At 37.6% G+C, this 26897-nt stretch overlaps 2 protein-coding genes across 4 annotated transcripts in view; both read left to right on the top strand.

The window, feature by feature from the left end:
- Positions 1-26897, top strand: part of LOC102022249 (ATP-binding cassette sub-family G member 2-like) — a 71826-nt gene that overhangs the window by 11230 nt on the left and 33699 nt on the right. For both annotated transcript variants that reach the window (XM_013517498.1, XM_005374295.2), the window contains exons 3-11: positions 8792-8851; positions 9844-9958; positions 10526-10675; positions 12882-13018; positions 15463-15614; positions 16850-17026; positions 20667-20726; positions 21347-21591; positions 22619-22701. In XM_013517498.1, coding sequence (XP_013372952.1) covers positions 8792-8851; positions 9844-9958; positions 10526-10675; positions 12882-13018; positions 15463-15614; positions 16850-17026; positions 20667-20726; positions 21347-21591; positions 22619-22701 — 1179 coding nt within the window. The remainder of the gene's footprint in view (positions 1-8791; positions 8852-9843; positions 9959-10525; positions 10676-12881; positions 13019-15462; positions 15615-16849; positions 17027-20666; positions 20727-21346; positions 21592-22618; positions 22702-26897) is intronic.
- LOC102022559 (ATP-binding cassette sub-family G member 2-like) overlaps positions 1-26897 on the top strand; it is a 169970-nt gene that overhangs the window by 6644 nt on the left and 136429 nt on the right. The window lies entirely within an intron of this gene.

Here is a 26897-nt window from a genome sequence, read left to right on the forward strand (position 1 = left end):
ACACATATATATAGATATATGGATAGGTGGCGTAACTGTGCTGCCGATGTCTGGTGGTTTATTGAGGGGAACAGTTAATGATTAAAAATTTTTTTATATTTTGAGCAATTTTGCAGGTGTATATTTGATAATCTGAGCAATGTATGTTAAGACAACAATTTGTGAACAACAACCATTGGTGAATTCCTACAATCCTGTCTACTGAAACTATGTATTATCCCTAATGTTCTTTTAAGTTATTAGTTTTTTATTCCCTTTAACGGTTTGATCAATCTTCTATTCTTACATGTGTTAATCTGAGCAATTTCATTGAAGATAACAGTATGTAATATAACAACCACTGTTAATCCCTATCATTTGGTTTGAAATCCCATATCATTTTTAATGTCCTTGCTTTTTTTGTTTGTATTTTGCTATTGTTCTTTTTTTTTTTAAACCATTCTCTTTAAAAAAACAAAACAAAACAAAACAAAAAAAGCAAAAAACAGTTCATCATCCAGCCACCTGGGGAACTTGAGATCTACACACTACAGTCTGCGGACATTGTAAGTCACGCCCAAGTTCAGGGTGCCATTCCCCAGCCACCAGGGCAACTTGAACTGGTGCTGTGCACCCCGTGGTTATTTCGGGTTGCAGCGCAAATTAGTTGGGTTACCATTACCCAACTGCCGGAGGAGCACAAACTGGCATCCTGCACCCCATGCTTATTGCGGCACCTGCACTAGTTGGGGTCACTATCACCCAGCCACCAGGGGAACATGAACTGGCACCCCACGCCCTTTGGTTATTGTGGGGTGTGTATTAGTCTGGGTCATCATTAGCCAGCCACCCAGGGAACTTAGATCTACGTGCTGCAGTCTTTGAACATTGTAAGTCATGCCCAAGTTCAGGGTCCCCCTCCCCAGCCATCAGGGGAACTCAGTCTGGTGCCCCGCACCCCGTGGTTTTTGTGGGTTGTGGTATAAGTTAGTCTGGGTCACCATTACCCAGCCACCAGGGAATCTCCGACTGGTGCTCTGCACTCCACAGACATTGTGGATCAGGTCTGAAGCCCCAGAAGCCCTGGGAGCCCTTAGTCATCTGCCAGGGGAACTCCAACATGTGCTCCAAGTCCTGCTGATATTGTCAGTTTTGTCCCAGGCCCTAAAGAGACAGGTATGCCCCATCAGCTGCCTGAGGAATCTGATCCAGCTCTGCACATTCTGCCAACATTGTGGGTCAACCTGAGGCCCTGGTGCCCTCAGTCAACTGCCTGGGGACCCTGGTCACGAAGGCCAGCACTCTGTTGTGATCGAGGCATTCATGTGAGCTGGGCACTCCAGAAACTATCTGGGGATCTTGGACCTGGTGGAACACCTTTTGCTGCCATCATGGGGAAAGCTTGACAACCAGGTAATCTAGGGGCCAGTGAGCTTCCTGGAGTGGGTGAGGCCCAGCACTTCACCTCTGACATGCACAATGACAAGACAAAGGACGAAAATGCAATCTCAGAACTCCATCCCAACCAGAACAAGTCCAGGAGACAGCAACATAGGAGAACTTGGAAGTCACACACTTGAAATCTCTGAAATGATCACAACTGAAGTAAAGAAACAACTCCGTAAGACCCTAAAAGAAATCAGATCAAAAACAATCTCTCAGGTAAAAAATGAAATGACAACAATAATGAAAGAATTATTCAGCACATCTAAAGAGGACATATAAAAAGTAGAGGAGCATAGAAAAATAACAGAAACATTAACTGGAAAATATAGCAAAGAACTAGAATGCATGAAACAGATTCATACAGATGTCCAGGAAATCAAAAGCTCCATAGAAAGCTGGCAAAACTGCTTGAATGAAGCTGAAGATCTTGAAGACAGTATTACAGCTAACAATCATGATAGGAAAGATCTCTTTAAAATTACAAGGAACCAGGAAATAACAATTCAGCAGCTGCAAGACAATGCAAAGAGAAACAATGTAAGACTGATAGGCATCAATGAAATAGCAAGAGTTAACACAAATGACACACAAAGACTATTTCCAGAAGTAATAGCAGAAAATTTCCCAAGTATGGAAAAAGAATCTGCCATACAAATAAGTGAGACATATAGAATTCCAACAAGCCACAACCAAAATAAATCTACACCCAGACATATAATAATCAAGATCCCAGAAATCCAGCAGAAGTATAGAATATCAAAAGCTGTTAGAGAAAAGAAACAGATCACCTATAAAGTGAAGTCTATCAGAATCATGGCAGATTTCTCAACACAATCCATCAAATCAAGAAGAGCTTGGAGTGAAGTATTCCAGATCCTGAAACAAAACAACTTCCAACCCAGACTATTGTATCCTGCAAAACTATCCTTCAAATTTAATGGAGAAATAAAATACTTCCATGATAAAGAACAACTGAAGAACTTCATGAGCACCAAACCAGCCCTACAAAGAGTACAAAAAGATAGCCTAGAGAGAGATAAAAATGACCATAATTTCCAGAAAAACAATAGAAAGGAACCACCTACCCGAGAAAGCAATTAAACAGAGAGTAAAAGTAGGAAACCAGCACCAAGTCAATAACATGATAAGGACAAGCCAACACACAACAGTTATGACCATTAGTGTAAACAGCCTCAATTCACCAATCAAAAGAAGCAGACTGGCAGAGTGGATTAAGAAACAAAATCCAACAGTATGATGTATACAAGAAACACATTTAACTCAAAAGAAAATCCATAGACTGAAAGTCAAAGGTTGGAAGACAATTCTGCATGTGACAGGAACACAGAAAAAAGCAGGGGTAGCTATTCTGATTGCACACAATGCAAACTTCAAACCAAGAACAATCAAAAAAGATAAAGAAGGTCACTACATACTGGTTAGGGGGAAACTTCATGAGGATGTGATAACAATCATAAGTATGTAAGCACCCAACATGAGGGCACCCAAATATATAAGACAAACCTTAATAAACATGAAAAACCAAATAACTAATAACACTATTGTAATGGGGGACCTTAACACCCCATTGACACAAAGAGATAGGTCAACTGGACAGAAAATCAGCAAAGAAATAACAGAATGAAACAAAACTTATGAACAAATGGACTTAGTAGACATTTACAGAATATTCCACCCCACAACATCAGAATACACATTCTTCTCAGCTGCACATGGGTCATTCTCTAAAATAGACCACATACTAGCTCATAGAAAGTACTTAACTAAATGCAAAGGAATTGAAATTATCCCATGCATACTATCTGACCATAGTGCAATGAAATTGGAAGTTAATGACAAAAGGAAACACAAAAACTCCGTAAACACATGGATGTTAAATAACAGCCTCCTGAACAACCAATGGGTCACAAATGAAATTAAAGAAGAAATTAAACAGTATCTGCAAACAAATGGAAATGTAAATACAACTTACTAGAACCTGTGGGATGCACTGAAAGCAATCCTCAGAGGGAAGTTTATAGTGGTAATTCACATATGAGGAAAACAGAATGAGAACAAGTAAGTAGGCTAATGCTGCACCTCAAACTTTTAGAAAAAGAAGAACAAGTCAAGCCCAAAGAAGGGAGGAAATTATAAAGATGATGGCAGAAATTAATGCAGTTGAGACAAAGAAAACACTACAAAGAATTAATTAATCAAAGAGTTGGTTTTTTGAAAGAATAAATAAAATTGATAAACCCCTAGCTAATCTTATCAAAAAAAGCAAAGAAAAACTCAAATTCATGCAATAAGAAATGAAAAGTGTGAAATCACTACAGATCCTATAGAAATTCAGAAGGTCATCAATACCTACTTTGAAAATCTTTACTTCTATAGGATGGAAAATACAGAAGAAATGGACAGATTCCTAGATAAGTATGAATTACCAAGGTTGAACCAAGAAGAAATAAAAATCCCAAATAACCCAATATCAGTTATTGAAATTGAAAATGTGATTAAAAACCTACCAACAAAGAAAAGCCCAGGTCCTGATGGATTCACAGCTGAATTCTATAAGAAATTCAGAGATTTAATGCCAGTTCTTCTCAAACTCTTCAATGAAATTGAAAAGGAAGCAATTCTCCCCAACACATTTCTGGAGGCAAGTATTATATTGATACCAAAACTAGAGAAAGACCCAAACAAGAAAGAGAACTATAGACCAGTCTCACTAATGAACATAGATGCAAAGATACTCAGTAAAATATTAGCAAACACAATGGAGCTAATCATCAAGAAGATTATACACCATGACCAAGTGGGATTCTTCCCAGGGATGCAGGGATGGTTCAATATACACAAATCAATTAATATAATGCACCATATCAATAGAGCCAAAGACAAAAACCACATGATCATCTCAATAGATACAGAAAAGCTTTTGAAAAAGTCCAGCATACATTTATGATAAAAAAAAACCATACAGAAAATAGGGATAGATGGTCTTTACCTCAATCTGATCAAAATCATCTATGACAAATCAACAGCCAACATCATACAAATGGACATAAACTGAAAACTCTCACTTTAAAATCAGAAACAAGACAAGGATGCCCACTGTCACCACTCCTATTCAGCATAGTTCTGAAACGTTAGGCAGAGCAATTAGACAAGAAAGAGATATAAAAGGAATAAGGAGAGGAAAGAAAGTGAAATTATCATTATTCCCAGTTGACATAATACTCTACATGGAAGACCCCAAAAACTCCACAAAAAGAATCCTAGAGGGGCTGGGGATTTAGCTCAGCGGCAAAAGCGCCTGCCTGGCAAGCGCAGGGTCGTGAGTTCGGTTCCTGGTACCGGAGAAAAACCAAAAAAAAAAAAAAAAAAAAAGAATCCTAGAATTAATCAACAAATTCAGTAGTATAGCTGGATACAAAGTCAATACTCAATATCAACAGCATTCCTATACACAAAGAACAAACACATTGAGAGAGAAATAAAGAAAAGCATACTTTTCACAATAGCAACCAAAATTGAAATACTTAGCAATTAATCTAACAAAAGAAGTGACTTGAAATTATACTACAAGGCCACTGTGATAAAATCAGCATGCTATTGGTAAAAAACAGACCTGAGGATCAGTGGAACAGACTGGAAGGTACAGCCACATCCACAAACACACTCAGCCAAGTTATTTTTTGACAAAGGGGCCAAACAAGCTCACTGGAAGAAAGACAGCCTCTTTAATAAATGGTGCTGGAAAAACTGGCTTACCACATGTCGAAAAATGAATCTAGACCCATGTCTATCAGCATGCACCAAACTGAAATCAAAATGGATCAAAGATTGAAATATTAAAACAGAAACACTAAATCTACTGGAAGAGAAAGTAGGTAAAAATCTTGAAGACATAGGGGTAGGCAAAGAGTTCATGAACAAAAACCAAATTGCATGGGAAATACTTCAACGAATCAACAACTGGGATCTCATCTTGTGGAAAAGTTTTTGTACATCTAGAGAAATCACAAAGAGAGTAAAAAGAAAAGCCACAAATTGGGAAAAAATTTTAGCCGACCTGTCTCACAGACAAAGGACTTCTATCTAGAACATATAAAGAGCTAAAAAAAAAAAAAAAAAAAAATCAGCTGCCCCAAATTTAAAGACCCACTCCAAAAATGGGCATCTGAGATGAATACACATTTCTCAGATTGTTATGGCAGAAATTCCCCTGGCATAAATTGGGCTGTATTCCACAACAGTTCTGAGTTCATTGAGAAAACTAGAGTTTAATTTGAGGCTAGCCACCCTCACTTCCATTTGCCAATCTGGAAGTGGGCCAATGGCCATCTTTGTTCCACCTTATATACATTTTGGTTTCCATTTTTGGTTTCCATGGTAACAGATTGGGATGTTACATTCGCTGACCCTAGTGGGCATATGGTCTTTCTCTCATCCTGTTGGACCCTAGGTCAGTTGCAGATTGCATGTCTAACCATGATAGATGTTTCTCCCATTATGTTCTGTTTGTCTCCTTTTTTACAACCTATGCATTCCTTTAGGGTTACAATGTTTACCTAGGGCCAGGAGATGGAACTGCCCATGCAGGGTCACAGAGGGTTACCTAGGCCTAGGTGCCCCTTATCTCGGGGAGACATTCCTGGGCAGAGTTGATCTGGGGAATTAGCTCTTACACTGTCCCAGGAGGCTTCCCAAGGCACTGCTTAGGCTTTTACTAGAACTATTTTATCTGAAATAATATGTTAAGATTCATTACCCCCTATAAGATGAAAAAATACAAATGGCAAATATATACATGAAAAAATGTTCAACATCATTAGTTATTGGAGAAATGCAAATTAAAACAGCACTGAGATTTCATCTCACCCCAGAGAGAATGGCTATCATCAAGAAATCAACCAATAACAAATGCTGGCAAGGCTGTGGGGAAAAAGGAACCCTTCTCCACTGTTGGTGGGAGTGTAGACTGGTGCTACCCCTGTGGAAATCAGTCTGGAGATTCTTCAGTAAACTACGACTAGAGATCCCATTCAACCCAGCTATTTCCCTTTTGGGTATTTTTCCAGAAGAACTACAAATACCATACTACAGTGATACATGTGCACCCATGTTTATAGCTACTCAATTTGTAATAGCTAAATCGTGGAAGCAACCCAAATGCCCATCCACTGAGGAATGGATAAAAAAGGTGTGCTATTTTTACATAATGGAATATTACTCAGCTATAAAGAAAGATAAACTTGAGGCTTTTAGGTAAATGGGTGCAACTAGAGTCCATACTCATAAGTGAACTAAATTAGACTCGCATGTGAAAATACCTTATTGTCTCACTAGTGTAGGTGCCTGAAAGAGTAAATAAAATCTGAAAGATATAATAGATATTGTTAAAGGGAAAGAAACTGTTCAAAGGGAGGGAACAACTGGGATGAGGGAAAAGAGAAAAAGTCATACTACAGACATCTATCGCTTTATTGAAAGGAACAGTTAATGTTTAATTGTTTGATCAACTTTAAATGCCTATATTTGTTTAACTGAGTAACCAATTTGAAGATAACAATATGTAATACAATATCTATTGTTAATTTTCTATCACCTTGTCTGAAACTCTGTATTGCTTCTGTTGTTTGGGTGTTGTTTTGTTTATGTCTGTTTGTTTGTTAATATGTTTTCATTCCTTATCTTTAAAAATAATAAAATTTTAAAATTTTTTTAAAAACCAAAAAGCAAAAAGGACAACACAGTAAAAAACCTGGAAATGTTTTCTAGCAGTAAAGCTTTAATGAGGCTGGGGAGATAGCTCAGTGGCACAGCACCTGCCTGGCAAGTGCAAGGTCCTGAGTTCGAAATCCGGTACCAAAAGCAAAACAAAACAAAACAAAAACAGAAAAGATTATTGTAAGTAAAGCTTTAATGAATAACAAAATTATTTCTGATTATTTTTGAAGTTATTAGGTAGCTATAGATAAGTGTACCTTGAAAGTATATCCATTCATCAGTATGGTTTTGCTTTGTGTGTCTGGGGTCACCAAAAGAATAAGAGATTTTCTGTTATAGCTTGCTTTAGCTCTACTGACCTCTCACTCTCTTTGTCAGTGTTTCAGTGAGAGATATTTCTATTAATGAGCTAAGCGAAAGGTAGATTTTGCCTTCATCTCACCAGCCATTATATAATTGTGACAGTTAAGGGAAAACAGGTAGTAAATGCTGAGGTCCTGTCTTATCATTCACAAGAATTGTGTAATCATAAGATAAGCATGAGGTTTAAATAAACATGAAGTTTAATAAACATGAAGTTAAATATACATGAAGTTTGTCATTCATGATAATTGTGTAATCATAGGATTGACTTTGGCAGGAATCATTATCTGATTCCAGGGTTTTTAGACATAGACACTGGGGTTTTTACCGTGCTAAGTCAGGCCTCCATTTCACCATGGCTGTCTAGCCACAATGGCTTTGCTGTATTTTTTCTCCTTCCTCCTCGACTTAAATATTCCCTACCCCCACACGTCCATTTAGCTCATTTGAAATGTACTTGTGTCTCTTCTGTGCTTGTATGTCCTTAAAGGACATCCCTTACTGAAGGGATGACTCCTAATTCGAAGGTGAGTGCTTTCTAGCTCACTTGTCAGCTACTTAACAAGGAAGGACATCATTTAGCTGCAGGATAGATTTAAAATTCTCATTTTTCTAACTGATCAGATATTTTCCTTGAGTGTTAAAATGTATTGTTTCCTAATCCTAGTGTGTTTTATTCTAGCCTTTAGATCTCTAATTTTTCTTTGTTCTGATTAGAATTTAATAGTGAGGCCACTACCATGGATATTCTGTGACTCAGTGATTAATTCATCGTGCAGAACTTGAATAGGTAACAATTGGATGATATGAAGATATTGATCATCAAGCAATACTCAGAAGCTCTTATGTAGTTTGCATTATGTTATGAGGAGTGAATGTAAAGGCAAATCTGTTACTTATTTAAAGAAATAGTTTTTTGTTGTTGCTACTGGGATGGAACCCAGGGCCTCTTACATCCTAAACAATGGCACTAACACTGAGGTGTACTCTGAGCTGTACTGCCAGGAACCTTGCATATGTCATTTTCCAAGAGGGAAAGTGACTCACAGGGGTCTATGCCATCTTCTTGCCATATAGGTCATGATTAGGGATGAACATCTTTCATATATAGGATTGTTAATCAACAATTTTTTTTAACTTTAAGTGTTGGTACTTATTTTCTGTCTGCAGTTCATCAGCATTCATTGAGTATATTCCATGCAGACCCTAAATTAATAGAGCTGTGTTTAAAGTTGAACAATAAATCAGTATCTTTTTGTGTTTACAGTGGGATTATGAGACCTGGCCTCAATGCCATTATGGGGCCGACCGCTGGAGGCAAATCTGTGTGAGTATAACAGTATAAGCAAGCTTTCTCTGCAGTATAAATGTGGTAGATAATAAGATTGATATGCAGCTATTCGTTATATTATGAGCTAATGAGGAAGAAAAAGAGGAGGTAAAATTAAAGGAGTGAATGGAACAGAAGGTATAATTAAAGACATGAGTTAGATAAAGGAGAACATTGCCTGAGTTTGACCCGCCAAAATAGATAGCTGGGAGGGTCATTTTGGAGGTGTCTGCTGGATATAAGCCTGTGTTGCCTTTGGTTTATATTTCTGAGAATTCTTATAGGACATAATAAAAAGTGAACATTTTAAAATTATGCCTAACATTTTTAATGAAGTACAAACTGCATTGTTGAACAATGGGAATATGTTCTGAAAAATGTGTCCTTAGGGAACTTTATTATTGTGCAATGATCATAGAATGTACTTACACAAAGATAACTATGATGTTACTATGTCATGTAAGCTTTCTTCTTTATCAAATTCTAATTATTAGCCATATTTACTGAAAAATGACTTTTATTATGACATTTTCATATATGCAACAAACTTGTTTTGATCTCACTACCTTTCCTATTACTCACTCTTAACCCCCAGTCCTTTTCCCCCTTCTGTAATACTCCCTGAAAGGGAAAATTTTTATATATTACATATATATAATATGTATATTACAATATATATAACATATACATATTATATATTATTATATATTACATAAATGTAATATGTATTGTATGTATGTAATGTATTGTAATATGTATGTAATATGTATTATATATTACATATATGTTATACCATACATATTATTGAAACTAGTTGAACTGTAGAATCTTTTACTAGCTCATAACTTGAATAGAATTTAGGTTCAACTAGTTTATAATTTGAACAGAATTTGGTTTCAGAGTAGCTGAGAGATACAGCTATTGGAGATACAGTATATACAGATACTACTATTGGAGGGAACCCCCCCAAAATATATGTATTTTTATAGGTTGTTAGATGTGTTAGCTGGAAGAAAAGATCCACGTGGATTATCTGGAGATGTTTTGATAGATGGAGAACCGCCACCTGCTGATTTCAAATGTAATTCAGGTTATGTGGTAAAAGTAAGTGTATGTGGGGTTATGTTTTGGATTTCCTGTTTCTACATGGACAGATGTCCTGGGTTATGCTTTCATGTGCTTCCAATGAATTACATGATATGCTCATAGAACCAGCTTTCTTTACACTAGCTTTTCATAATCTCCCACCATTTGAGAGTAGTGTTAAAGGAAAAGGCAGAGAGGATCTGGAATATGAGCCTCGTAGGGCAGTGGCATCAATTCCAGCTGTTGCATCATTTCTAGAAGTCACTACTTTTGTCCTTTTCTGCCCTTCTTTTACCTTTCTCACTCCATTAGCTTAGAGAGGTATTCTGGGAAAATCCCCGTGGACAGCAGTGTGTTATTAGTCATCATAGGCTCTCCTTTGGTAGGCAGTGGGAGGTGGAGATGATTTCATGAGGTTCTGCAGCTGTCTATGTATGTAGTTACTACAGTTGGTAGAATGGAAAGCTCACCACTAGCTAGAAATTACCTTTGGTATGTAATTTTTGATGATTAAATTACATATACTAGAGTGATGGTCTTAGAAAAGACTCAGGATGTCTCATTAAAATATCATTTTGTCTAAAGGATGATGTTGTGTTGATCACGCTGACCGTGAGAGAACATTTACAGTTCTCAGCAGCTCTTCGGCTTCCAAGAATGTCGAATGAGGAAAAAAATAAGCGGATTGAAAACATCATTGAAAAGCTAGGTCTGAAAAATGTGGCAGATTCCAAGGTAATGTGAATAAAACCGAGGGAATCATAGCTAGGAAATAGGATCTTTCCTATATAGACAATGTAACATTCATCAGAAATTTCCTATAATGTGAGTGCTTTCTGTAATGAGGAGAAAAGTGAGTGCTTACCTAATATGAAAGTGGAAGTTAAGCTGGAGAGACGGTCGCAAGGAGGGGTGACTCCTGGGAGCAGAGGGAGACCTAGGGTGCAGAAGTGTCCTTACTTGACCTGTTCTGTACGACCCTCCCCCGTCCTCACTGTTGAGCTCTGGGCTCATATAATAGCTTTGTACTGACTTTTCTTGCTCCTGTTCCTCTCTTCCTCTTAGAGCAGCCCTCTCTTCCTCCAGGGGACTTTGTTCCAATGTGTTCTGAGGCATATTTCTGCAACTGACTGATAAGAAGGCAAGAATTCTTGCTCTGTTTCACACTGCTATGTGGCTTCCAAGATTACATTTGGTCACATTAGGATTTACTTTTAATTTGTGCTGATTATTTTTACATAGACTTTCTTTTGATATGTTTTTCTCAGCCCCTATCCCCTTACCTTTCTTCTGCCAGTATTTATTTCCAGACTCTCATTTGCTATAATTGTTTTTAGAATTTTATATATAGTTGTAAGCAGGGGTAACAAAGCTTAGATAAAGTAACTGAGTTATGAGGATGAGGAAGAAAAAAATGAGAGAAACCAATGAAATTTAGTCTTGAGCAATCAGTGTGGAAGTTTTCACATCTGGACCTTTGAGGTCCAGATGTGCTGATTGCAGCGGCTCAGCTTCCTCACAACAGCGAAGAACACAAATGCTACTGACTGCTGCTTCCTCTGATATTTGTTGACCGTCTGTTATGTCAAGTGCATTTTGTTTGGAAAGAAACCTCGAGATAGCTCCATTTACCACTTATTTTTATTTTATGAGTGTTTGTGATTTTTTGCTTTGGCTCTGTTTACCTGATTTTGTGAGTAAGATTTTTTTTTTTTATTGTCTTCTTCATGTTTAAACTGTCATTGCCCTAAATTACTTGCTTGTAACTCAATGGAAAACAAAGGCTGTTGTTGAGATCTTAGAATTCATATAGTTTAGTTGGTTAAAATAATTTTAATTTTTAATATTTTAAACAAAAAAGAAATGTAAAGAATATAGTCTGATCATTATGATATACACTTATTAGGTAGTTAATATAACAGCATAACTCCTGATACTGTTAGCCTAGATTTCTCAGTTGTTAAAATGTTCTCCCATGATTATTACAGCTATTTCGTACTGAAATATTTTATAGAATGTTATATAACATTTTATTCCTGAATACCTATTTCACATCTATGAAAAATAACGAAATTACCTTAACAATACTACTACTAACTATCAAAATGAACACTATTTCATGTCACCAGCTATGTCAAGCCCATATTCATGAACTGTCATGAAATGTCTTTTATAGTTCAGTTGTTAATAGTACCTATGAGTAACATTTAATTATTATCTCTTTGGATATTCTTAGTTACAGGATTATTTCCCACTTCCTGCATCTCCCAGAACTTTCTACTCTCCTCACACACACACAGTGACACTGTCTGGTGGAAAATTTCAGCCAGGTCCCCTGTGGAACATCCCGTTTTCTGGATTTGTCTGAAAGGGTGAATCAGGAATTCTATAGTGAGAGTGTAGACAGAATCAGTTTGCAAAGCCTTGTGGAAATTGAAAGGCTGCTAATATGACCTGGTAGAAAGTGAACTTCCTGGCTCCAAGTTCACTCCCTTCTTGTAATTTTACTTGGAGACTTTTGGCCAGAATAGTGGGGAGATACATTGTTAGAAGGCTAGTAATTTTCTTTCCTCTTTCTTCTCTTGTCTTTATCTCCTCTATAGACTGTGATTTCACTATGTCAGGGCCATACCTTTTCAGGGTTCTAATTTCCTACCTTAAAATGAAATGCTCCACTTGATAAGGGATATCAAGTGAAATATAGCAACTGTGAAAAGTATGGGCTTTATATCAGATCTCATCATTTAACAGCTCTGAATTGAGTCTCCGTTTACTCATCTGATAGAAGAGGAACCATCTTCTTCTCTTAGGTGTCTGTTTACTTGCTATTAGAATAATAAAGAAAAAGAGATAAGTCGTCTGGTACAGGGCACAGGTTAGTTCACCAAATGGCAGGGACCCTGGTCATTTCTATAGATGCTGGTAATAATTTCTGTTTTAGGTTTTGTCCAAAGGAGAGAGAAAAAGGACCAGTGTGGCAGTGGAGCTGATCACTGACCCTCGCATCTTGTTCCTGGATGAGCCCACGACTGGATTAGACCCAAGCACAGCACATGCTGTTGTTTCGCACCTGAAAGAGTAAATGCTACAGGAACATTGTTCTTTCATTTATTTAGTACAAATCATTGGTCATGTCTATGTGCTCAGTATTCTTACTGCCAGTACTGAGAAGTGCACAGCAGAATATTTTGCCCTTAGAAAAAATCAGTCAAGTTAACAAAGATGTGCTGTCAGGAAAGATGAAGCAGGAGTATAGGGAAGGTTGGCCATGGTGGGGGCGGGGGCTGTTGTAAATGGCAGGCGGGTCAGGGAAGACCGCGGGCCTGTGAGCTGCCAGCTGGGAGGGAGTGAGAGAGACCAGGCTGGATGTGGCAGGAGAGAGTTCCAATTTGAAGGAAGAGCCGGTGGCACAGGGTCTGAGCAGGCCTGCTATTTGTGAGGTATCAAACAGGCCAGAGGGACAGAAGCAGTGGCTCCAGGGAGTGGAGGTTGGCCTTGTACTGTCAGCAAAATACCACAGACGGGGTGGTCGAAAAGCAGAAATTAATTTTCTTAGTTCTGGAGGCTGAAAGTCTGAGATCAAGATGTTCATAGGCTTGTTTATTCTGAGTCCTTTGTCACTGGCTTATACATGTGTTTGTGTGTGTGTATGTGTGTGTGTCCCCTAATCTCCTTTTAAATGGACACCAGTCAGGTTAGGACCCTCTTGATGACTTTGTTTAATCTTCATTAGCTCTTTGAAGACTCTGCCTTGAAATGTGTACAGTTTCTGCAGTACTGGGTGTCAGGACTCCAGCACATGAGTTCTGAGGAGGACACAGTTCAGCCCATCAGAGGTAGAAATAGGATGGGCAGCTGGTTGGGTTGGTGACAGAGTACATAGAGCCTTTAGCCCCCTGTGAGAAGTGTGGCTTTTACTGTCCCTAGGGGATATGGGAGACATTTTCAGAGTTCTAGAGAGTGCACGGGCAGCAGCAGAGAGGCTGTGCAGTTGGCAGTGGGGAGTTCAAGGACACCAGGAAGAAGGCAGTTGAGGTACTGTCACAGAAGGACTGTAACTTTTTAAAAAATATTGTGTGCTGTGTGACACACCACCATCTCTCCTTATGCAGAGAGCTCTAATCCATGCATCGCAAGACTTGCTGTGCACACTCACTGCTGGGGTCTATTTAACATGCAGACTCTGTTTCTTTAGGTCTGAGATGGAGCCCAGTATTCTCCATAGGAATTTCTGAGCAGAGATCCTCAAACGGATGCTCACAGAGATACTCTGACTGCTTGCAGACCATACTTTGAGTATCAAGGCTTTTAGTCCTTTACCAGCTCCCTATTGCCTGGCAACCAATAATCCCATTTCTGAAGGAGGGGTATAGCATGAGTCTGCTTTGCTGCAGTCTCTTCACTTATCTTCTTTATCTAACACCAACACCCACCCACACACCCACACCCACACTCCTTGTAGTGTAACACTGAACTTGTGGTTTCTCAAATAAACCTTTTAATTTCACACTTTGTTCTTCCACGCTAGGATCTTTTCTTAACACACTCCTTTTGGGCCTTTTGAGTTGTATATTATCTTCAGACTGGATCACAAGTCTCCTGTTAGCTTACAAGGAAGTCTTAGCTCTTTTATTCTACATTGTATTGAAATCCTTGATTTTCCTGCCTGATCCCATTAAACATACACACTGTAAACATACAGTAAACATTTACCGAATGCTTGAATTGAAGTAATTCTTCTCATAAAATATGCTTGATAACAGCTTTAAACAGGAATTGTTTCACCTTTGTTTCTTCTACCCACTAGTAATAAATCCTATGAAAAGATAGTTTAGCACTGTTTGTGACATGACCATAGACCAGGGATCAAATTTCAGCCTTTCCATCTTGGTAGCTGTGCCCCTTTGGCTAGTATTAAGAGAAGGAAATAATATAGGAACTACTTTATAACAACACTGTAAAACTTACAATGCAGTTTTCTCTAAAGCATTTAGCGAAGACTTAGTGCTTGGCAATATTAATTGTATTATAATGGCACAAGAGCCAAATCCAATCCTAAAGCAAGAAGACTAAACTGATCAATGCCAACTGAGCATACAGCATTGTTTTAATGTTTAGTCCATAATTAGAAAGTACTACAACATGAAGAAAAATCTTGGCACCAAGTTATGTCAAACTTGGATGTAGTTACAGATTTCTTAGGGTGTGGCAACGTTCCCCACCCCAGAGATTCTAATTCAGTGTCTGAGAAGACTGTCCAGAGATCTACATTGTCACTGAACCATCTAGTACGTTCTAGACTCTTAATGTCCATCTTTTAAGGAGCTCTAGCCTTTTAATAAAAGCATTAAGTTTAGATTCCCCAATTATCAAATAGAGAATATAAGTTAAGATAAGAAGTTTGTAAGAGCAAATCAAGTTGAATTGGGAATACATGGCCTAATGGTAGGAGTAGAATATTTTACCAGAAAGTGCAGTGTTCAGATGCTTAATGACTTGTTCTTTTCCCTCTTGTAATGTAGGATGTCTAGGCAGGGGCGAACAATCATCTTCTCCGTTCATCAGCCTCAGTATTCCATCTTCAAGCTGTTTGATAGCCTCACCTTATTGTCTGCGGGAAAAGTAGTTTTCCATGGTCCTGCACAGAAGGCTGTGGAGTACTTTGCATCAGCAGGTATACTTAACTTTTTCATGCAGCTGGTCCTTCATTTGAAGAATTCTGGAAGAGAACAGAGGAGGTCTACAAGGGTGCTGTTTGATTTTTGCATAGAGGTACCTTGGGTTCCACCACTCTGAAATACCTTTGGCCACTTTGGTGCCCAGACTTTTCTTCATGTTGTAGTACTTTCTCATTGCTTGGGTTTCTTTCTGCTTCTTGTCCCATGTGAGTGTGTATGCGTAAATGTGTCTAAGTTGGGCCTGTGTCTATTCTACTCGCTAAGTATGGCGGCCTTTCCCTGAGAGTTCAGTAATCAATGTGCTGGGCTCATAGCCAATTATTCTGTCAGGTGAACATTTCTGAAAAGGTCTGGTGTTGTTGACTTGATAATATATTGGATGGTGTTTCATCAGTTTTTCCCCTGGCACATTGCTCTGCCTTCATTATGTCTCATACAGATGCTGCTTCATTTTGTAGTAAAATTACATCGCAAATTTGGGCTGTGAATGGGTGTGAATGGCCATCATATAGTGAGTGTTCCTCAATCTGACCTTGATGGGGCCAACATTTCTGCCATTTCTGCACTGTCTGGTCCTTTGTATTCAGATTGAATTGAGTAATACTTAAAAATACTTCATGTAGTTTGCTTCATTTTAGAGAAATACTTGGATATGAATGTAGGTGTTTGACGATGACCTCAAATACAGTTTTAAGGGCTAGGGATGTAGCTCAGTGGTACAGCACCTGCCTGGCAAGTGCAAGGTCCTGATTTCGATTCCCAGTACAAAAGAAAATACAGTTTTAAATATTCACTAATTATCATTCTTAATTTGTTCAGTATAGGTCTTTAAAATGAGTCAAACGTATATGGGGAAATCCAGGGGAGCTTACCTGCAAGAGTCAGTCTTCAGGTCATGTTCAGATGATCATGCCACAAGAAGTTGAGGTCAGAGTTCTGTTGTGCTGTGCTGGTCATGCTTTCTGAAAATACTGCCCAGTGGCTTCATTTTGTATTTAAAATTATGGCAGCATGACAGATGCTAATTTGGACCTCTGGATTTAGTAGGTATAGAAGGAATCATTACTGACTTGTATACTGCAGTTTTCACATTTCAAAGAGTACAGAGGAACTCAGAGAAGGGTACTCTGAGGCACAATGCATCCAGGCAAATCCTCCCTACCCTCTTTAACTGAGTCCTCTGTGTTCCAAGACCATCAGGTTTGTTTTCTTGTGTTGCCTTCTCTCTTAGGTTACCACTGTGAGCCCTCCAACAATCCTGCAGACTTCTTTCTAGATGTGATATGTGGAGACTCCTCTGTCATATTAAACAGAGAGGGACAAGACTGTAGTGACTCCTCTGTTGTAGGATACAGGCAGGAAGAAGCCACCTTTCTTGTAGAAAACAGAAAGGAAAAAGGCTCTGAAGGTAGGTAAATCTTTTAGTTCACAGAGTTTTGCCTAACTGGTTTAGCTAAAGTTCATTAATGTGGTGGCTCATTAAAACGTGAGTTTGTAAATTCCTGTTAATGCAGTATTCTGATACCAGTCAGCAGATAGGCATTTTGAGATATTGTTTATTGTGTTAATTTAAAAAGTTTAAAAGGTTATGTAACTTAATAGAGAGTTAGTGTGTTCATTTTATATATGTATTTTAAGCCTGTGCACAAGGATGGTATGGAGATTATGTGAGTGTTATATGTTTTTTGGGTGGAGTAGTCTGTTTAAATATGAGAGAAAAAGAGGCATGTTTGTTTTGTTTTTGTTGTTTTGTAAAGCTTGTCTTTTGTTATGTGTTATTTTGTTGTAGAGCTAGTCTAGCATGGACTAAAACTTTTATAAACTGTAAGCTAAATACATTTTTTTTATTTTGAGTGTTAAATATTTTGCTTTAACAACAACAAAAAGTAACTAAGACAAAATTTGGTACCAGGAGTGAGGTTGTTGCTGTGACTATACCTAACCATGTAGTTCAAGAGCCTTTAAAAATGGCTTATAAAAAGAGTTTAAAAAGGTTCAAAGATGTCTCTTAAAAGAGTAGAGCTGGAATGCCTGTGGCTGTTCTGTGTGAGAGATTCTGGTCAAAGCTCAAAAGACCAAAAGACTGATAAATATCTTGCCAGTAAAGACCAGATTTGAGAGGTTTCTGCTAAAAAAAAAAAAAAAAAAGACTACATTGATTGTTAGACTCCAGACAATATGTGTTATGGCTTGGCAAAAAGTTTGTCTACATTTTGTTTGTGTCCAGACACTTTGTCTGATACTGAGATTAAAGATGGTAGACTGATTCATCAGACAAAAAAAATTTCAAGACAGTCAAATGTTGTGACAGTTGCATGGCTATTGTTGGGGGCTTTTAATCAGATTTATGTGAAAAGTCAAAAACAAAGAGCCCAACAAGATAATTAAAAATATTATAAGCTTTTATTGGAGCAAAAAAAGCTCCAATAAAACTATAAACTACAAAGATAAAACTAGAGATCTTCATAACTTAAAAATGGTCTCAGATGGTCTGAGAGCATCACAAAAAGCACAAGTCTTCACCCTTTACAGCCTCAAAACTGCAAAAGTAAAAGACCTTGCTTTAAAAAGAAAAAGTTGCAGAACGCCATGTTCCAGAATAGTGGCAACAGCCACACCAGGGTCCAAAATGGTGGCGGCATAAAAAATTTGTTCCTCAAAGTGAGGTTCAGAGTGCCCAGTGATCCAGGCACTCCACCCCTATGGCCAAGAGAGAGAAAAGCTTGGCGACTGCTCCAGGTGGTAGCAGACCTTGGCATCATCCACGTGGCCCTGGTTTTAGATACATAAAAAATGCGAGAGTTCTGAGGTTAAAAAGGCTTCCATCTCGATTTCAGAAAAAGGCCTGAGAGGCCAAACAGTGTGCCCCTGAGAGGGCAGTATATAAAGGTATAAATATAAAACAAAAGGTGCCGTAGAGACCTCAAAAGGGTAAAAAAGCCAAAAATATAGATTGTGTAAAAATAGCTACAAAAAAAAAAAGTAAAACAGGCCCAAGAGACAAGACATAAAAGGTATAAACACTAAAAGTGCCTCAGGGATAAAGCCACATAAGCTGTTTAAATCTCACAATGTGCCACAGATTGCTTTAAATACTAAACATAAAACTCTAAGACATAATGTTAGCTCTGCTAGATTTTAGGCTTCATTTAGTCCCAGTGCTTTATATCTCTGTTTATAACTTTTAAAATAAAAATGTTTATTTTTGTGCCATTAAATGTTAAAACTGTTTTAACTTTTTATTTATGCAGGAGCTTACAACTAAGAGTTTGCCTTACATCTCAAAAGAGACAAGAGACTTAGGCTTTTCAACAATGTTACAATTGTTCAGACTTTGTCAACTCTTAAAGATAAACTAAAATGCCTTTTACATTAAAAAAATATATACACAAGTCTGGGGGGAAAATGTTATCGTTCTAATACAGTATAATGTTAATAGACTTCATACTGGTTCTTAAGCATTGTTAAACCTGTTTATAATGTTCAAATTATAAAATGATAAAAATAATGTCATATCTAAAAACTGGTTTTAAAAAATGTCTAATTGCCAAGTTAACAAGAGTTAGATTGTTATGGTTGATACATTGTGTCAACTTGAGTCTAAAAGTTTAACTAAGTAACTCAGCAGTTCTGCATCATGGTGTAGAAAGGACATGCCCTTACCCTCCTGGGATGTTGTTTATTGTGTCAATTTAAAAAGTTTAAAAGGTTAACTATGTGACTCAGCAGGGAGCCAGGGTGGTTACTTTATATACATTCTAAGCCTGTGCAAAAGGAGGCCATGGAGCTTATCTGAGTGCTACTCGCCTCCTGGGTGGGGTAGCCTGTTCACAATATAAGAGAAAAAAAGAGGCTTGTTGCTCCCCCCTTTTGCTCTTGTTGCTTTGCCGTTTTGTGCTGCCATAAATGCTTGCCCACTGCCATGTGCCACTCTGCCTTAGAGCCAGCCCAGCATGGACTAAAACCTGCACAAATTGTGAGCTAAATAAACCTTTCCTTCCTTAATTTTGAGTGTCAAATACTTTGTCTCAACCACAACAAAAAAAAGCAACTAAGACAACCGCCACCAAAGAATGAGTGCTCCTCAATCTGACCTTGATGGGGCCAACATTTCTGCCATTTCTGCACTGTCTGGTCCTTTGTATTCAGATTGAATTGAGTATACTTAGAAGTACTTCATGTAGTTTGCTTCATTTTAGAGAAGTACTTGGATATGAATGTAGGTGTTTGACCATGACCTCAAGTACAGTTTTAAGGGCTAGGGATGTAGCTCAGTGGTACAGCACCTGCCTGGCAAGTGCAAGGTTTTGAGTTTGAGTCCCAGTACAAAAAAAAAAAAAAAATTACAGTCTTAAATATTCACTGATTATCATTCTTAATTTGTTCAGTGTAGGTCTTTAAAATGAGTCAAACGTATATGGGAAATCCAGGGGAGTTTACCTGTAAGTGTCAGACTTCAGGTCATCTTCAGATGATCGTGTCACAAGAAGTTGGGGTCAGAGTTCCGATGTGCTGTGCTGGTCATGCTCTCTTGAAAATACTGCCCAGTGGATTCCTTCTGTATTTGAAATTACGGCAGCATGACAGATGCTAATTTGGATCTCTGGATTTAGTAGGTATAGAAGGAAGCATTATTGACATGTGTGCTACAGTTTTTACATTTCAGGGAATACAGAGGAACTCAGAGAAGGGAACTCTGAGTCACAATGCACCCAGGCATCTGAGATTTTCTTTCTAGAGCCGTGTTCTCTATATTACTGATAAGCACCAGAGTATATTGATAGCTGTTTGGGTTTTATAACTTATGAAAGTTAGGAAGAGTTGAAAGATGTTCAGAATAGTTCAATATTCATGACATACATATTGAGGGGTGCACAGATAATTATCGAAGTGTCATGTGAGTAACTGTAAAAGGATCAGGGGAGAAGAGCAAGCAGATGGGAGAGAAGTTGTGAGATTCCTTCTTTCCTAGCCTCACCTCCCTTACGCTCTTTAACAGAGTCCTCTGTGTTCCAAGACCATCAGGTTTGTTTTCTCCTCTGTTGTAGGACGCAGACAGGAAGAAGCCTCCTCTGTTGCAGAAAACAGAGAGGAAGAAGACTCTGATGGTAGGTGAATCTTTTAGTTCACAGAGTTTTGCCTAACTGGTTTAGCTAAAGTTCATTAATGTGCTGGCTCATTAAAATGTGATTTTGTAAATTCCTATTAATGCAGTGTTCTGATATCAGTCAGCAGATAGGCATTGTTGTCTATGAGTGGTATAGGTATTTTGATTTAATTTGTAAATGAGCATTTGTATAACATTGCCATTTGTAAGGGAAGTTGCCATTAAAAAACAAAAATGCTCATTGTTTATAGTGTTTTTAAAATGAGACACTTGGTACTTTTTGCATTTGCACATAGTAGAAAGTATGGACCGGATTTTTATATTAAGAATTATAAATTTGTAAGAAGTCTTACATATCTAATGATAAGATTTAGGGTTCCGTGGATTTCCTTTTGAGTCCAATTGATTATGATACATCCATAAGATTATAGCAGTAGTCAGGTCATTTAGCTGTCTCTTTCTCATGTGTAAAGCAATGACAAAACAGGTGATTTTTTTTTTTTTTTTTTTTGTGCACAAGCTTTCACATGAAGGTGTTAGCCAAGAAAAAGTCAGAGGAAAATGCATTGGATCACTTATTTGTTCCTGTCTTTAATGTATTCATCTACTTTTATTCCAAAGCTGAGGAGACTGGAGAGTTGAACAGGAGAAATAAGTCACTTGTAGGAAGCTTAGCTGAGCTTTATGCCAACTCCTCCCAATACAGAGAAATAAATGGTGAATTAGATCAACTTTCGAAAGGTGGGAGGCCGAGGAGCTCAGCCTCCGAGGTTACCTATACCACCTCCTTCTGGCATCAGCTTGGATGGATTATGAAACGTTCATTCAAAAACTGTGTGGGTTATCCTCGAGTCACTATAATTCAGGTAACCCAATATATTTTTTTCATTGTGATGTGAAATACTCAAGTGGGAGTATGTGTGTGTGTGTGTGTGTGTTTTGAGACAGGATCTCGCTATGTAATTCATATAGGCAGGGTTGGGGGCCCACCCTACTGCTACATTTATGCAAAATTTCTTTGTTAGAAAATTTTTGTGTGCTTTAAAAATTGTATTTTTTATTCAATTTGCAGTGCTGGGCATTGATCCCAGAGTCTTACATATGAGAAACAGGTATTCTGCCCAGGAGCTACATTCCCAGCCCTGAAATGGTATTTATTTCTAATGATAAGCATAAAGATATCTTGTTCGTGAACTTTTTCAAGTGTAAAACTACATGTTCACTGTTATAAAAGTTATGAATTTACTTCAAATCAAAACTGTTAGCCACATGGACTTTATTTTATTCTTTTTCATTTTATTTTATTTTATTTTATTTTATTTTATTTTGGTACTGGGAATCAAACTCATGACCTCAGGCAAGCACTTATGCCACTGAGCTATATCCCTAGCCAACTTTATTTTATTCTTAAAATGACTTCTCCAGAGAAGTGTAGCATTTGTGGGTCCAGTGGCTGAACTGGGCCCTGAGCCAGCAATACTAGACAGGACAGTGGAAAGAACCTTAGATTTTCCAGTAGTCTGCACTGTGTTCTTCCTTTTTTTTTGTACTGGGAGTTGAACTCCCTTGGAGTTCACAGGACCTTGCGCTTGCCAGCCAAGGAGCTGTGCTGCTGAGCTATATCCCTGGCCCTGCACTGTGTTCATTCAGATCCTCCAGCAACAGATAACTTCATTTTCAATTTAATTTAGAAAGCAGACTTATAATGCGCAGTGTTTTATATTCTCCCAGGGACTCTGGAAAATCATTTAAAGTGTTTATTTCAATGGAGATATTTCACATGTAGCTGTATAGATTATGTAACAGTTTTAATAGAATATATAAAAGTTTTAATCTGTGTTAAAAATTTTTACCTTTGATTAAAACTGCTTTTTCATTTTCATTTTTAAAAAGCTGTTGTCAATAATTGGAGCAGGAGTGATTGTGAGCTCTATTTTTCTTGGACTAAATAATAATTGCACTGGAATCCAGAACAGGTAAGTAACTTTTTTATCTTCCTTTGGGAAAAATGCTGATACTTTGTTCAAGTTTGTGAGCATCTATTGGGGATTTGTATTTAGGACAAGTCTGGGTAAATGTCACTATTTTATTGAGGGGTTAGGATAAGTTAGTACATTGAAAACTGAATGAAGAGTTACTTTTTTCATATGTGTGTAAATATGTAGTGGTAAAGTACATACAACATAATTTCTATGCTTCTAACCATTCTTAAGTGTAGCGCTTAGTGACATAAAGTATATTCATATTATAGAACTGTTACCACGGTGCAATTCTAGAACTTCACCTTCCCAAGTAGACCCTTCATGAACATTAATCAGTAACACACCACACCCACCTCTCCTAATCCCTGGCTAATGTCATTCTTTCTGTCTCTGAATTTGATTACTCTAGAAGTGTCGGTACTAGAAGCCAGGAGGTGATGTCCAAGCTGAAGGTGAAGACTGGAGGCTCCTCCAAAGAATGGAAGGCCCTGTGGCCTTCCTCATTTCCCATTTGTATCTAGGTGGTGAGCCACCCTAGGGTGGGTCCTGTACACCCTAAGGTGTAGAATTGCTGAGCTGATTTAGTTAAGCTTCTAAACTTCTCAAATTGACACAAGCAATCAACCACTATACTAGGTAAAGTAGAATTTCTATTTTTAGTTGTTTGAGCCCTCTCTACATGATTTCCATAGTGGTCAAAGTAGCTTAAATTCTCATCAACAACCTGGAAAAGTTCTTTTTCCCCACTCATCTTTTCCAGCATTTGTAATTGATAGGCTTTTTGATGATAGCCATTCTTTTCAGTCTAAGATGGTATCTCACTGTTTTTAAATTTGCATTTATTTCTCTAATGGTCAGTGATGGTAAGTATTTTCTCATGTGCTTTGGCCATTTTTGTTTAAGTGAAATGGTTGATCATTTTGGTTGCTCATTTTTTGATTGGGTCTTTTATTTTGAGGAGTCTATAAATTTTTTGAGTTCTTCATATATTCCTGATGGTAGTTCTACTGTTCTTGGAATGGCACTCTGTTGGTTGTTTCCTTCACTGTGCAGATTTTTGATTTGATGTGATCTCATTTGTTGATTCTTGGTAGTATTTCTTATGCTATTGGGATTCTGTCCAGAGAGTTGTTGCCTATGCCTTATGTCTTTAAAAATTGTACGTATTTTATCTTATAGAAGATGGTTCCTGTTTTAACATTTATATCTTTGATCCATTTCCATTTTAGTTTAGCACATGGTGAGATGTGTAGGTCCAGACTCAGTCTTCTGCATGTGGTTATCTAAGTTTCCCAGCATCATTTATTAAAGAGAATATCTTTCCTCTAGTGTCTTTATTTTTATTTATTTATTTTTATTAGTATAGGTTTGCCATATTTAATGATCACATTTATCATAGGGAATTTGTACCTGTACATAATATTTCTTAAGTACCTGTACATAATGTTTAATTTTTTCCCCATTCCCCTCCCCTCTCTTCAATCTTTCATTCTCTCCCCATTTACAAATCATTGTTTCCATTTTCCCTTCCATTCTCTTTTTTAAAAATCACTTTTCCAGGGGCTGGGGATTTAGCTCAGTGGCACAGCACCTGCCTGGCAAGAACAAGGTTGTGAGTTCAATTTCAGGTACTGGAAAAAAAAAATCGCTTTTCCCTTACTTCCCTTTCCCCTTCCTCTTCTCTTGTTCCCCTTTTTATTTGAACAAGTTGCTATTTTCCAGTATTGTATAGTTTCTCTTGTTTCAGTGTGTGTTTCAGGCTCCTCTGTCCAAGCTCCAATTGCTGTATATGGCTGGGGTTATTTCTGCTTCTACTCTTCTGTTCTATTAACCCACATGCCTGTTTTTGTGCCAGTTCCATGCTGTTTTAAGCACTGTAACTTTATACTATAACTTCAAGTGTGGGATTGTTATTCCATTGGCTTTGCTTTTGTTACCTAGGATTGCTTTTGTTATTTTGAGTCCCTTCTGATTCCATATAAATTTTAGGATTGTTTCTCTAGCTCTGTGAGAAACGACATTGGTATTGATTGGAATTGTATTAAATCTATATATCAGTTTTGGACATATGGCCATTTTGATTATGTTGGTTCTGCCTACCCAGGAACAGGGGATAGCTTTCCATTTTCTGGTGTCCTCCTTTATTTTCTTTTTCAGGGTAATGTAATTTTCATTATAGAGGTCTTTCACTTCCTTAGGTAGGTTAATACCTCAGTATTTAATTTTTTTTATGCCATTATGAATGGCATTGTTTTCCAGATTTTTTGGGGGGGGGTAGTTTTTGGTACCGGGATTCGAACTCAGAACCTTGTGCTTGCCAGGCAGGCACTTATGCTGCTGAGCTATATCCCCAGCCCGGCATTGTTTTCCTAATTGCTTTTTCAGTATGTTTATTATTAGTGTATAGAAATGCTATTGATTTTTTTGTGTGTTTATTTTGTATCCTGCTACACTGCTGAATTTATCAATTGCAGGAGTCTTTGGGGACTTGTAAGTAAAGGATCATCTCATTTGCAAATAATGACAGTTTAATTTTGTCCTTTTCCTTATGTATCCCTTTTATTTCTTTCTTTCTTTGATTGCTCTGGCTAATGTTTTGAGGACTATGTTGAACAAGAATGGTGATAATGGACATCTTTGTCTGGTTCCTGATTTTAGAGGGAAGGCTTTTCTTTTTTCCCCATTTAGTATAATGATAGCAGTAGGTTGGTCATAAATGGCTTGCCTCATGTTGAGATACCTATTTTCTTCAGGTTTTTATCATGAATGGATCATGTGTTTTTTTGTCTTTGCTTCTGTTTATGTGATGAATTACATTTATTGATTTGCTTGCATCAAACCAACTCTGAGATAAAGCCTACTTTATTATGATCTTTATGTATGATCTTTTTGATGATTTCTTGTAATCTATTTGCCAGTATCTTGTTAAAGATTTTTGCTTCTATATTCATTAGAGAAATTGGCTTACAGTTCTTTTTTGTTTGGAGCCTTGTCTGGTTTTGGAATCAGGATAATATTGGCTTCCAAATTGATTTTGGAAGTACTCCTGATCTCTGGATTTCATTAGAAAGTTTGAGGAGTATTGGTGTTAGATCTTTCCTGGAAATTTCATAGAATTTGTCTGTGAATTTATCAGGTCCTGGACTTTTCTTAGTTCATAGTTTTTTTCATTATTATTGCTTCAATTTTATTGCCTGTTATTGGACTATTCAGGATTTTTGAGTCTTCTTGTTTCAGTTGTGGCAGTTCATATGTATCTAGGAATCTCTCCATTTCTTCTGAGTTCTCCAATTGTATGGCGTATAAGTTTGTGAAATAGTTGCTAATAATTTTCTCAGTTTCGGCAGTGTCTGTTGTGCTTTCACCTTTTACATTTCTAATTGCATTAATTTGTGTCCCCCTGCCTTTTTTTGGTAACATTGTCTAAGTGTTTGTCAATTTTGTTTATTCTTTCAAAGAGCCAGGTCTTTGATTCACTGATTCTTTGTACTTTTCTTTAGTCTCCTTTTCCTTAATTTCTCTGATCTTTGTAATTCCTTACTCCACCTTCACATTGGTCACTTCTCCCCATAATTTCAGTCATGTTTTTAGTCTGGGTTTCTGTTTTGCACCTTTCTTAATGACTCCCATTCTTTTCTGTGTTGAGCATTCATGTTTTGCATCTCTCGCTTTAGTTCCACAAGCTGTTTATTAGTGTCTTCTCTAGATTCACTGAGAATTTGTTTGATTAGGGTCATTATCTTACTAGTTGTACCTTCTTTAAATTCACCAAGTATCTTAATGGTTTATCCACATTGGTAGCCTTTCCAATCTATCTGCTGTGTAATTTATGATTTTTTCCCTTTCATTGTCCCTTGAGCTGATTTTGAGAGAATTGGGAGATTTGGGGGGGGAATTTTGTTGCCTTGTCTTTTCATATTTCATATTTCTGTTTTGTTTGTAATGGAGTTTGCAAACTCATTGGCCCAATGCCCGCTTTTTTCGGGAGCAAGCCCCAGTATTATGACCCCCAGGCATCTAGATATCAGCATAGAGAGAAAACCAATTGCCAGCCATACTGTGTTTCCATGCCTATAGTAATAAATTCACTGACAACAGTGGGCATCAGATTTCAACTGTACTTTGAAACCCTAGGAACCCCTGGTGATCTCCTCTGTTAAGCAAAGAGGGCTATGATTTAAGTGAACACA

This window comes from Chinchilla lanigera, unplaced genomic scaffold (genome assembly GCF_000276665.1).
Source record: "Chinchilla lanigera isolate Chin_1 unplaced genomic scaffold, ChiLan1.0 scaffold00004, whole genome shotgun sequence".
NCBI classification, from domain to species: Eukaryota; Metazoa; Chordata; class Mammalia; order Rodentia; family Chinchillidae; genus Chinchilla; species Chinchilla lanigera.